General features: G+C 41.1%; 1 protein-coding gene across 1 annotated transcript in view; it reads left to right on the top strand.

The window, feature by feature from the left end:
* LOC101851284 (cytosolic carboxypeptidase-like protein 5) overlaps nucleotides 1-12443 on the top strand; it is a gene marked incomplete in the record, with an annotated part of 36643 nt that overhangs the window by 14481 nt on the left and 9719 nt on the right. Inside the window, 6 exon segments of the mRNA XM_035971106.1 lie at nucleotides 276-411; nucleotides 1644-1834; nucleotides 3055-3236; nucleotides 4517-4821; nucleotides 6375-6694; nucleotides 8374-8672. Of these exon segments, the coding sequence (XP_035826999.1) occupies nucleotides 276-411; nucleotides 1644-1834; nucleotides 3055-3236; nucleotides 4517-4821; nucleotides 6375-6694; nucleotides 8374-8672 (1433 nt within the window).

The following is a 12443-nucleotide window of genomic DNA, read 5'->3' as shown; positions in this document are numbered from 1 at the left end:
CCACCCCCCCACCCCAACGTCCTTCTTTTTGTGTTTGTTATTATCTTGTAACTCCTATTCTTCGGCACTTATATGACTTTATTGTGTTGCAAGTGCTATAAAACACTTATTAACACTTTGCAATCTCTTGGCTCATATAGTAAAATCCTTATCAAAGAGACTGGGTGGTAAACATCGCTGATCGCCGAGATGTGTTTGTAAAATGTTAAAACAATAACACAAATCCCCTGTTCATACGTGAACTTGTCGAGATTTTGTACTCTGCACACTTTCAGTTACACCTTGGAGTGCAACTACAACACGGGACGTATGGTGAACGCCGTGCCCCCAGCGTACGGCGATGACGGGAGAGCAACCCCACCGCCCATGGCCAGCTTCCCACCCAAATATAGTCAGGCTCATTATGAAGAGGTCAGTACTCATTATGAAGAGGTTAGTACTCATTATGAAGAGGTCAGTACTCATTATGAAGAAGTCGTCGAGGTCAGTATCTCACCTGAATATAGTCCGGCTCATTATGAGGAGGTCAGTATCTCACCCGAATATAGTCTGGCTCATTATGAGGAGGTCAGTGTCTCACCCGAATATAGTCTGGCTCATTATGAGGAGGTCACTGTCTCACCCGAATATAGTCTGGCTCATTATGAGGAGGTCAGTATCTCACCCGAATATAGTCAGGCTCATTATGAGGAGGTCAGTGTCTCACCCGAATATAGTCAGGCTCATTATGAGGAGGTCAGTGTCTCACCCAAATATAGTCAGGCTCATTATGAGGAGGTCAGTGTCTCACCCGAATATAGTCAGGCTCATTATGAGGAGGTCAGTATCTCACCCGAATATAGTCAGGCTCATTATGGAGATGTCAGTACTCATCATGAAGAGGTCAGTAGCCCACCCAAATATAGTCAGGCTCATTATGGAGATGTCAGTACTCATCATGAAGAGGTCAGTAGCCCACCCAAATATAATCAGGCTCATTATGGAGATGTCAGTACTCATCATGAAGAGGTCAGTAGCCCACCCAAATATAGTCAGGCTCATTATGGAGATGTCAGTACTCATCATGAAGAGGTCAGTAGCCCACCCAAATATAGTCAGGCTCATTATGGAGATGTCAGTACTCATCATGAAGAGGTCAGTAGCCCACCCAAATATAGTCAGGCTCATTATGAAGAGGTCTGTATACCACTGAAAAGGATTCTGCCTTCAGCAAAGAATTCAAAATGCTTAAAAGTAGATAAAACAGACATAATTTGATCAGCTGTGGTTTAGATATTGCTATGTTTATTTCTTAAATATGCTCAAGATTCTTTTTTTTTAACGATTTGTTATGTTTTAGTGTCCCATAATTTTCATCTCCAGTACTTATCTAAACTGATTTGAATTTGATTAACGGTTGCAATCATTTTAAAGAAAATAAACCCTTTTGCTAATTTCGATAACAACAGCGTCTGTTTTTCACTCTCCATCAAGTGGCCTGTTTTTAGTTATATTTTTTTTTCTATAGTGAAAATTCCTCACCATTTTAATAGATACTACCCTTTGTGTGGGAGTTAATCCTAATTTACCATGTCAATTCATTAGGGGAACTTTTAGCTTTTTTCAAGCGTTTTTTTGTTTGTTTTTTTTTTTCTCTTTCACAGGTTGGGAAGGCAGTTGCTATTGCTGCGTTGGACATGTCGGACTCAAACCCCTGGTCTCGTATTACCCTCTCTGAGCACAGCAGCATCTACGCCGTGCGTGAGGCCGTCCGGCGATACTTGCGAGGCCTCAGGGGGCAGCCACGGGTGGCACGGAACAATTCTCTTCGCAGCCTCAACAATAAGAATGCTGGGTTTGTTTTCTGCTTCTCATTTAACCCTATCCGTACGCCCTGGGGTCATTTTGTACCCCCTGGGTTGTTTTCTTCTAGTACGAAGATCTCTTTGAAACTTTCAGTATTTCTCAAAAAATCATTTTGACAGACTGCCATGCAAAACGAACTGATCTGATTAACGAGTATATTTCCTCTTTGGAAAGTGGTGGCGCAGAGTTCCCCACGTTGTATGGATACGATATTAGAACATGGCGTACAGATAGGATTAATCTGTTTGTGTATGATTGATTTCATAGGGTTTTTTTATTCACTGGCCAGTACATCTGGTTTCAAGAAGTTTCAGCAGGGAATGAAGAGCTGTTATATTACAAAAATTGCTTTCGTTCAAGGTTGTATTTAGTGTGGATTCTATCTAGGATATAATAACAAGAAAACGAGAAAAAAAACTTTGAAATGTAAAGAGTGTGAGTGTGTGCTTATGTACTTCCTCCCAACAAATGTACTTATATTGTCATTTGAAACTACAGTCCTACCTGCTCTATAGACCACCTGTCCAAGACAATCATCTGTACAAACAACCACTTCCCACTTCCCCTATGTGGGTGGTTGACGGGTGCTCTGATGTGGTTTGCTCCTTCTCTCCTATCAAACATCTGTTGTCCTTTTGTCCCCTCCTTCTATTTTGTGTTTGTTACTCTCTTGTAACACCTCTGATATCCGGCACTTATATGACCTTATTGTGTTGCAAGTGCCGTAAAACTCTTACTAAAACTAAAACTTCCCCTATTACTTTTTTTTCCAGATTACGAAGATATTCTCTTAGTGGGCCACCTGTCTAAGACAGCCACTTTTGTTCTCGACAATGGGTGGTTGTCTTAGACAGGTCCGACTGTATTCTCATACGACGGTAATTTCTTTAAAGGGTCACCGTGTGGGTGGTTGGCAGGTGCTCTGGTGTGGTTTGCTCCTTCTTTCCTATCAAACATCTATCGTCCTTATCTCCCGCTCCTTTTTTATGTTTGTTACTCTCTTATAACACTTCTAATCTTCTGGCGCTCATATGACCTTATGCAGTCGCGGGCACCAGTGGTTTGTCAGATTTCTGACTCGACCATAATACCGTAATTAAACTTTACTAATCATCTTTTTTTTACCATTGGTCCTGAAGTATTACAGTCTTACATAAGGTGGGTCTTGTAATGAATTTTGGGTGGGGGTTTTTATTGTTTGGTTTTCAGGCCATCTCCGCTGACACAGACCCGACGCACGAGCATGACAGACTCCAACTCCCACACGGGGAGCACGACAAAGGGTTTCCGGCCTGGCCAGGAAGTGTCCAGTCGCCTCTATCCCAGGCCGACAAATCAGAACGCAGCTCAGGCAGCGCAGTCAAAGCGTGAACTGGCCCCGGTGAGAGAAGGTTGGTTTCCAGTTTGACCTACCCCGTTATTCAGTATTGTTTTCCATGGAAATGGCCCCATATCTCTTTTTTTCTTTGTCTTCAAAGTCTTCTGACTCCGGATTACTGACCTTAAAATAAGCAATTTTTTTAAAACTCGAGAAAGATTGGATTTTGTTCCTGTAAATTCTAGATGAGGCAATGTTGTTTCTTCTCAGTTATGAGAGCTGATGTCAGTCTTTAGAGAAAAACTTGACGCTGGTGTCAAGGTCTGTAATTCTTCTGTTTAAAATCATTTTTACAACAGTGTTTCTGTTGGACCTAGTGCTTTATGTGTTATCTTTCTTTTCCCTACTCACACAAAACTTGGTTTATCTATTGTAACTGTCTCTTTAAAGCTTTTAAAGATCTGCTCCCCCCCCCCCCACCCCTTCCAACAGTCTCCAGTATTGTCTCCTGGTCCTCTGTTCTGAAACATTTTTTTTTACTTGTTCAGTCTTCCATTTATCCTATTTTCCAAATCTTTGTCTTCACAGTTGCGCAATCTTCTTTCCAATTCCTCTATTTTTTTCAGCGGTTAATGAGTGCCCTGGTGTGGTCAGTTTCTTCTCTTTCTTTTTAGCGTTAGCTGTCACTTTAATCTGTCACTTGATAAATGTGTGAGTGGACAATGCCACCAGAAGGCCTTTCTTCTTTTCTTTCTCTCTTTTATTTCTGTCTCATTTTTTTTCTCTGTGCTAAATGACTTTTATCGAGTCGCTGTACTTCTTTGTACTCAAAAAGGAGAAGAAAAAAGTGGTTGATGTAGCGCTTTCTCTCCATTAACTATGTCAGGTTCTCACTTCTCAATTGTGGGTGGTTTACGGGTGTTCTGCTGATGTGATTTACTCCTTCTTTCCTATCAAACATCTATCTTCCTAATCTCTCCCCCTTCTTTTTGTGCTTGCTACTCTCTTGTAACACCTCTAGTCTTCAACACTTATTGTGACCTAATTGTGTTGCTGCTGCTGTAAGACTCTTTACTAAAACAAAACAATTACTCAAACTCTGAGTGGGTGGTTGGCGGGTGCTCTGGTGTGGTTTGTTTCTTCTTTCCTATGAAACGCTTATCATCCTTATCTCCCCTTCTTCTTTTTTATGTTTGTTACTCTCTTGTAACACCTCTAATCTTCTGGCGCTCATATGATCTTTGCAGTTGCGAGAGCCGTAAAGCCTCTACTAAAACTCTGTACTAAAAGAAAACAATTACTCTGAAAACTCACACCTCTCAATTTCATCCGTTCTTTTATCGTCCTGTCCAGCTGTCCGTACAAACATAGCAGGCCCGGCCCAGACCTCTCTCCGACGGCTGAACGGGCCAGCCATGCCGAAGACCCCAACTCCCATGAGCAACAACTCGACCACCGTCATGCTCAGTATGACCACGGCCAATGAGGAGAGCCGCATGGCCCGCAACCTGTCATCCGAGTCGACTCTGAGGCCCCGAGAGGCGGAGCTAGTGCTCAAGTCCCGCGAGTCGGATCGAAGTCTGAGGTCACGGGATTCCGCCGTCAGCATGAGGTCGAGAGAGGAGAGTAAAGTCCAGCAGCTGAAGAATGTCAGTTTGGTGAGTGGGGGTGGGGAGGTCAGTTTGTGAGTGCCGGGGAGTTGTGTGTGTGTGTGTATGTCAATTTGTGAGTGCGTTGAGGCAGTTTGTTGAGTGTGTGTGTTTGGGGCGAGAGGGGAGTAGTTTTATGAGAGAAGGACAGCAGTTTTTTGAGTGAAAAAGGGATTGGTAGAGGTGGATGCATCATTTTGAGTGTAGGAGTTCAGGAGGCAGTTTGATAAATTGAAGGGGGGGGATGGGGGGCAGCAGCTGAAATTACAGTGTCATCTAATATAATTCATACAAACTTGAAATTTTTATAATAATATTCTAGGTCTTATGGGGAGGGGGGGTGTATGTGTGTCAGTGTGTGAGTGCCATGAGGCAGTTTAGTGAGTGTAGCGAAACAGTTTTATGAGTGAAGGAGGGCAGGTTTTTTTCTATTAAAAGGGAGTTTGATGGAGGAGGATGGGTCATTTTGAGTGAAAGGGGGGTCAGTTTGGTGGGGGTTGTTGGGGATGGGAGGCAACAGCACTAGTCACGCTAGACTCATTCCTTTGAAATTAGCCAGGTAGGATGATAAAAGTGTATAGGATCCTTGGGGGTGTTTTTTGGAGGGGTTTGGGAGGGGGGGGGGATGAACTTATTATCAAAAAACAATCTTTTAAAATCACAGTATTTTGAGCTGTGCCACATATTGCCTTCTTTTCCTGTTGACATGATGCTTAGTTGATGACAGGCCTGAACATTGAAAAAGCTTGACTTTAGAGAGGGCTGGGGGTTTCTTTTAATTTTATATTTTGATCCTTCTGAACACTTGTTCCAAATCAACTTCTATTATGTCATCTTATTTCATACAAGCTTACACAATGTGTGTGTGTGTGTGTGTGTGTTTGTGTGTGTTGGTGAAACACCAAACCCAATATACCAGCGTTGGTGGTTGGCGGGTGCTCTGGTGTGGTTTGCTTCTTCTTTCCTATCAAACATCTATCATCCTTATCTCCCCTCCTTCTATTTTGTGTTTGTTACTCACTTGTAACACCTCTAATCTTAGGCACTTATATGACCTTATTGTGTGGCAAGTGTCGTAAAACTCTTGCTAAAACTAAAGTTTTTGTGTGTGGAAGAGAGGATATGTGAGAGAGTATGTTGTGTATGGGTGTGTGTGCATGCATACAAGTGCGAGTATGTGCATGTATATATGTGTGTGTTGGTGTGTGTGTGTGTGTGCATGTGTGTGTTGGTGTGTGTGTGTGTGTGTGTGTGGTGAAACACCAAACCACGTATATACCAGCTTCTGGAAAAATGAAGATTTTTTGTGGGTGGTTGGCGGGTGCTCTGGTGTGGTTTGCTCGTTCTTTCCTATCAAACATCTATCATCCTTATCTCCCCTCCTTCTATTTTGTGTTTGTTACTCACTTGTAACACCTCTAATCTTAGGCACTTATATGACCTTATGCAGTTGCGAGCGCTGTAAATTCTCTACTAAAACAATATACCAGCATCTGGAAAAATGAAGATTTTTTGTCTAATCACCAAGGCGGGGAGTCAAGAACATGCTTTAATATTTTCAGGTGAACAAACGAACTCCCCCCAGCCGAATCCCCCTGGCCACTGGCAAGTCTCAGCTTCACCTCCCGATGTCGTCAGGGGTGGACTTGAACCCCACTGCCGCCAGACTGGCTGCCAAGGGCAACCAGAGGCAGACAAGGTCCGGGCCTGCTGCTGCCATGACGACCACAGCCCGACAACAGCAACAGCAGCAGGTTTTGGAGGACGCCGGTGAGCCGACCCACACCACTCGCTCTGTGAGGTCGGCCATCGTGTCCAATCCTCTTCCTTTTGCTAATGATGAGAGCGCTGAACCGCCTCCCCAAAAAACAGCTGATGTTGGGTGAGTAGCTTCTTTCGTATCCACGTTTGTTTGTTTTTTTCATATTCATGAATTTGTCCTTTCATATTCATGTTTTTGTCCTTTCATATTCATATTCATGTTTTTGACCTTTCATATTCATATTCATGTTTCTCATATTCATGTTTTGCTCCTTTCATATTCATATTCATGTGTTTGTCCTTTCATATTCATATTCATGTTTTTTGTCCTTTCATATTCATATTCATGTTTTTGTTCTTTCATATTCATATTCATGTTTTTGTTCTTTCATATTCATATTCATGTTATGCCCCTTTCATATTCATATTCATGTTTTTCATATTCATGTTTTTGTCCTTTCATATTCATATTCATGTTTTTCATATTCATGTTTTTGTCCTTTCATATTCATATTCATGTTTTTCATATTCATGTTTTGCTCCTTTCATATTCATATTCATGTTTTTCATATTCATGTTTTGCTCCTTTCATATATTATATTTGTGAAAGTTCGTCTCTTTGGCCGCCTAAATCTTCCGAACCTCTTAACTTTCCAATTTGAAAAAAATTAATGGTGGTTCAGAATCATTTAAAAGTTGCATAGTTTTATTGAGGAGCCTGAAGTCACTAGTTTAATTTTCAGTTTTTCATTAGTTTTGTTTAGATCTAATCTTTTGAAAGTCGGTTTTCTAAGACACCATTGTAAACATGTGAGGTTTCCGTTCACTAGCCGTGCGCACTGGTTCCTCAATGACTTGACGATCGATTCTTTTGAGTCTGTTCATCGAACAAGTACCCAGCTAGTCTCATATATTTTTGTAGTTTGTTTTGATGTGCTTTCTGAGAAAAACGGCAGGTTTCTTTTTTCTTAAAATTCTGCCGGGGGGGGGGGGTGTATTAGTGGGTGGTTGGCAGGTGCTCTGGTGTGGTTTGCTCCTTCTGTCCCTATCAAACATCTTTCGTCCTGATCTTTCCTCCTTCTTTTTTATGTTTGTTACTCTCTTGTAACACCTCTAATCTTCGACACTTATATGACCTTATTGTGTTGCAAGTGCCGCAAAACTCTTACTAAAACTAAAGATATCCTGCTCTTTATTCAGCCCAGTGTAAATTTTGCAGTTCCCCCTTGTCGTTTCGTCTCAATCAAGGGTATGGCATAGCTCTTTTTTTGTTTGTGTTGTTATTGCTGTGACTTTGTGGCTAGCTACTGAATTACCTAAATTGTGTTGATTTAGCCGTAAAATGCTTACAAGTGAATTATTTAACATTTTTGTAACCTCGGTGATTTTGTGACCAACTACTGAATGATCGAAATTGTGTTAATTTGGCCATAAAACTCTTAGAATACCAGTCATTTCGTCGCACCGGTGCAGTCAAGGCGTCGCAGTCATCTCGTCACAGGGTCATGTCGTCACACCCCAAATCCGCAAGGACTTCGTCACACACTTGCAAACATTATTATATAGAGCATAAGCCCTGACCCTTTTCAATTGTAAATTTCAGCATTCCTGATATGGAAAATGCATTGGGGCGGGTTGCTTCTGGGGAAACGCTTCCCTTCTTGGGCTCGTATAACAATTTTCGAGAGACAAGGGAAGTCTTTCGTCACACATAATAGGGGTGTGACGCGGTGACCATGTGACGAAATGACCGGTTACCATTTCTTACAAGTACATTATTTAACCTGTTTCTGTTTTCAGTGACTTTGTGAAGAAGAAGCGTCGCAACTTCAACCCGTCGCGGCGCGGCCGAGGCAGCACGCAGAGCCCAAAGTCTGGCGGCAACACCAAAGGTCAGCAGTCGCGGGAGTCTGGGGGTGAAAGTGAGGCTGACGGCGCCAGGAAGGGCCAGCGCCGGCGAAAGCGCCGCCCGTTCCATTCAGGCGCCGAGGCCACGCCCTCTCCCCTGACCCTTGACACGACCCAGACTGACCTCCCCTTACTGTCTCAGGTGGACCCAGACCTCTCCCCAACTGTTCTGACCAACGACTTTGGACAAGGTAGCCCCAGATTCCTGCCTTAGCTTTCTCGTGCTACTCACCTTTACTAACAGCCACCCCCCCTCACTCCCTCCCCTCCCACCCTTTCTCTCTAGTGTAACCTCTTGGGAGGAGTGAGTTTTGGATTTTTCCTTCTCTCTCTTTGGTCTGTTTACTTTTCGTGGGGATAGTTGATGAAAGAAAAATATTTCTCTCCCTTACCCATGATAGCCTTCTTTCCTCTCCCATAATAGCCTTCCTCTTACTAATTTCTGTAGCTCTGTGTCAGCTACTTGTTTTTCAATGTATCGTAGTAACTAGATGTTATCTGTGTATAGCAGTGCACTGTTCAGTAACAAATGGAATTGGTTTGTCAACCAATTTGCTAGTTCATGTTTTCATTTCACTGGCTCATTTTTGTTTTTGTAGTGTCAATTTTCTATTTGTTTATTTATTCCCAAGTCAGTGTCAAATGTATTCACTCCTGCATGATATGAATACTGATTCTTCCCTTTGTTCTTCTTATCTCGGGGTTAGGATGGTTTAGTTTCTCTTCCTCCTATCCCTATGCAGAGTAAACACATCAATTCTCTTCTTTCTGTTTCAAGAAAACACCGTTAAAGAAGGCATTTGTTCACAGTGAAGTTATAGATTTATCACCGGGACAGATTGTTCACAGTGAAGTTATAAATTTATCACTGAGACAGATTGTTCACAGTGAAGTTATAAATTTATCACTGAGACAGATTGTTCACAGTGAAGTTATAGATCTATCACCGGGACAGATTGTTCACAGTGAAGTTATAAATTTATCACTGGGACAGATTGTTCACAGTGAAGTTATAGATTTATCACCGGGACAGATTGTTCACAGTGAAGTTATAAATTTATCACTGAGACAGATTGTTCACAGTGAAGTTATAGATCTATCACTGAGACAGATTGTTCACAGTGAAGTTATAGATCTATCACTGAGACAGATTGTTCACAGTGTAGTTATAGACTAATTCATTCAGACCGATTTTTGTGGTCTGCTTTTGATTTTTTTTTTTCTCCTTATAATTTTATGGTTTATATTTGGCATATATGTTTTGCCTTGTGTGAGGTGTTGCATATCCTGTCCTGTGATTTTAACATCAGCTCACACAAGGTTAGCTTTTAATGGTCTTGCTGTTTTTTACTTTCTTTTCTGTGTTTATTTTTCTTGCATGTTGCAACACATACATATCTACTACTCAGCAGTGATGCATCAAGTGGTATTTTAAGACTAACACGAGTATGATTTGTTTCTTTATATTTATATCTGTGATTTTTTTTTTTTCTTATTCTTATATTTAGTGTGGTATGTGTTATATCTATAATTGTCTGCGTTGTATTGTGGTCTCAGCCGATATCAATTAACGTGATGTTACTTTTTTTTTGGGGTATGGAAAAGTTATGTTTTTGGCTGTTGTTGCCATCAAGTTCCCGATATACGAGCATGCTTACATTTGTGTGTATTTTCTTTCCATTTGTCCGCGCCATAGTGTCGGCCAGGTAAGGTACCGCGGGCACCTGGTTGTGTGGACGCTTTCATCTGCACCGCTTCTTGGTGTTCCTTGTCGTCACATTTATCTATTTTTTTTCTCTTGTCTCTTTGCATGAATTGAATATATGGAGTTTTTTCCCCTGGAACCTATGAATTGTACTCCAACTGGGTTTTTTTTTAGATTTCAACGGCAGGATTTGAAGAAATAAGGAACCCAAGTAGAAACTCCCCCACACCTTTCTGGACAAATCTTTTGTCATTGGCCTTTCAAAATGATGAACTGTGACATTTACTGAGTATGATGCATACATGTACACCGGCTTCTACCCAACGCTCCTTTCTTTGTGGGACTTTTGTTTGGAAAGGCTACTTTGTGACTTGAGCTTCGCTGCAGAACTCTTCCATATCTGTGATGTCTGTCTGTCTGTCTGTCTGTACATGAACATCATTTTAAGTTGCCTGCGATGTCGGGATTGATGTTCAATTTCTGCCACAAGCCTCAAAGTTTATTTTTTTCTTCTTTTTTTTTTACGTTTCCAATCTTGGCTGTTCCTCTTTTTTAAATATATTTATTTAATTGATTTTTTTTTTTTTGATTTTTTTTTTATTGATTTTTTTTTAGAGGGAGAGGGGGGGTATAAATAAAATATTCATAGGGATTTCAATCTTTGATACAGTGTCCTGTGATTTTTTGCAGCTACCAGGGCAGTGCTACTGACTGAATTTGTCTTTAGGCCATTCCCAAAGGGGGGGGGATATTAACCTGTTCTTATGCACAGTAGAATTTTTAATGGGCTGATTTATCAATGTCATGCTCATACTGTGCCGGAACAACATAGGGGGAACTGCTGCTTTTTCTTTCCTCATCCTGACTATCGTCATTTTGTCCTCTACTTCTTTTGTATGTTGTCACTCTCTTGTGAACTGCTATTTCTGGGGTGCCTTGATAGTCGAAGCAGACTTTGTGCTGTTGAGGCTAGACGGGTGAGCAGAGTAAGTCTGATTCCCCGTCTGGACTTCTCCTTTGACATCCACCGGTTGGCACTTGTGCAGTTGCGGGCGCAGAAAAACCTTACTAAATCAAGCAGCTTCACTGGTGTGCCTTTGAAGAATCAAGCATACTCATATTTCTGTCTCCAGCTTTTTTGCAAAACTTTTCACGTGTTAATTTTTAACTTTTTAAAAATGTGGGTGGTTGGCGGGTGCTCTGGTGTGGTTTGCTCCTTCTTTCCTATAAAAAAATCTATCGTCCCTATCTGCCCTCCTTCTTTTTAATGTATGTTACTTTCTTGTAACACCTCTAATCTTCGGCACTTATATGACCTTATTGTGTTGCAAGTGCCGTAAAACTCTTACAAGATAACTTTTTAAAAATGCTTTTGACTATGTTCTGCTGTTTTTCGGTGTCTGTCTCACCGTGATATAATGTTGTTGACTGTGATAGCTTCAGTAAGAATTGTTGTGGCTTTTTCTTGCAGCTCCACTGGTTTAGCGTTGAAGAATCAAGCAGACACATGTTTCTGTCTCCAGCTTCTTGCAAAACTTTACATGTGCTTTTGTTATACGTAGGACTAGATTGGGTTGTTTTTCTGTATTCTCTTGGGTCAAGATATGCTCCTCATCAGTTCCTAAAGTCTTGTATGGTCTACCTTTATAGAGGTCCATTGTGTGTGTGCTCTAAGTTTTAAAATATATCACGTATCGGCAAGAACTCAGGGGGTCATCTATTAAAGTGTTGAAAGCTACACATGGAAAAGAGACTCTCTGATTGTCATATATTTAACATAATCTTAAATTTTAGGGTAACATCAGTCAGTACAAGATATATTAAGAGGTTTTTTGGGTTGTTTGTTTTTTTAAGTGGCATATCTTGTCCCAGAAGAAGCCTTAACTCTGTATGAGAAAAAGTGAACAAAATCTGGACTGTAATTTTTTCACAATTTTTTAAAGTCGTGGTAGAGGATGTCTGCTTAGTTCTGCTCCCTGTTGTCATGGCTTCGCTGAAGGCTGAAGAATTTGGGACTATTCTAGAAGACATTTTGGTTAAGACAGTACCAGAACTCTTATTCATCCTCCTCCTTTGTTCACAGTGAAGTTATAGATTTATCACTGAGACAGATTGTTCACAGTGAAGTTATAGATTTATCACTGAGACAGATTGTTCACAGTAGAGTTCCCCACGTTGTATGGATACGATATTAGAACATGGCGTACAGATAGGATTAATCTGTTTGTGTATGATTGATTTCATAGGGTTTTTTTAT

Source organism: Aplysia californica, unplaced genomic scaffold (assembly GCF_000002075.1).
Source record: "Aplysia californica isolate F4 #8 unplaced genomic scaffold, AplCal3.0 scaffold00377, whole genome shotgun sequence".
NCBI lineage: Eukaryota > Metazoa > Mollusca > Gastropoda > Aplysiida > Aplysiidae > Aplysia > Aplysia californica.
Note: the sequence above shows the minus strand (reverse complement) of the source record. Positions and strands in the feature narration are given on the sequence as shown.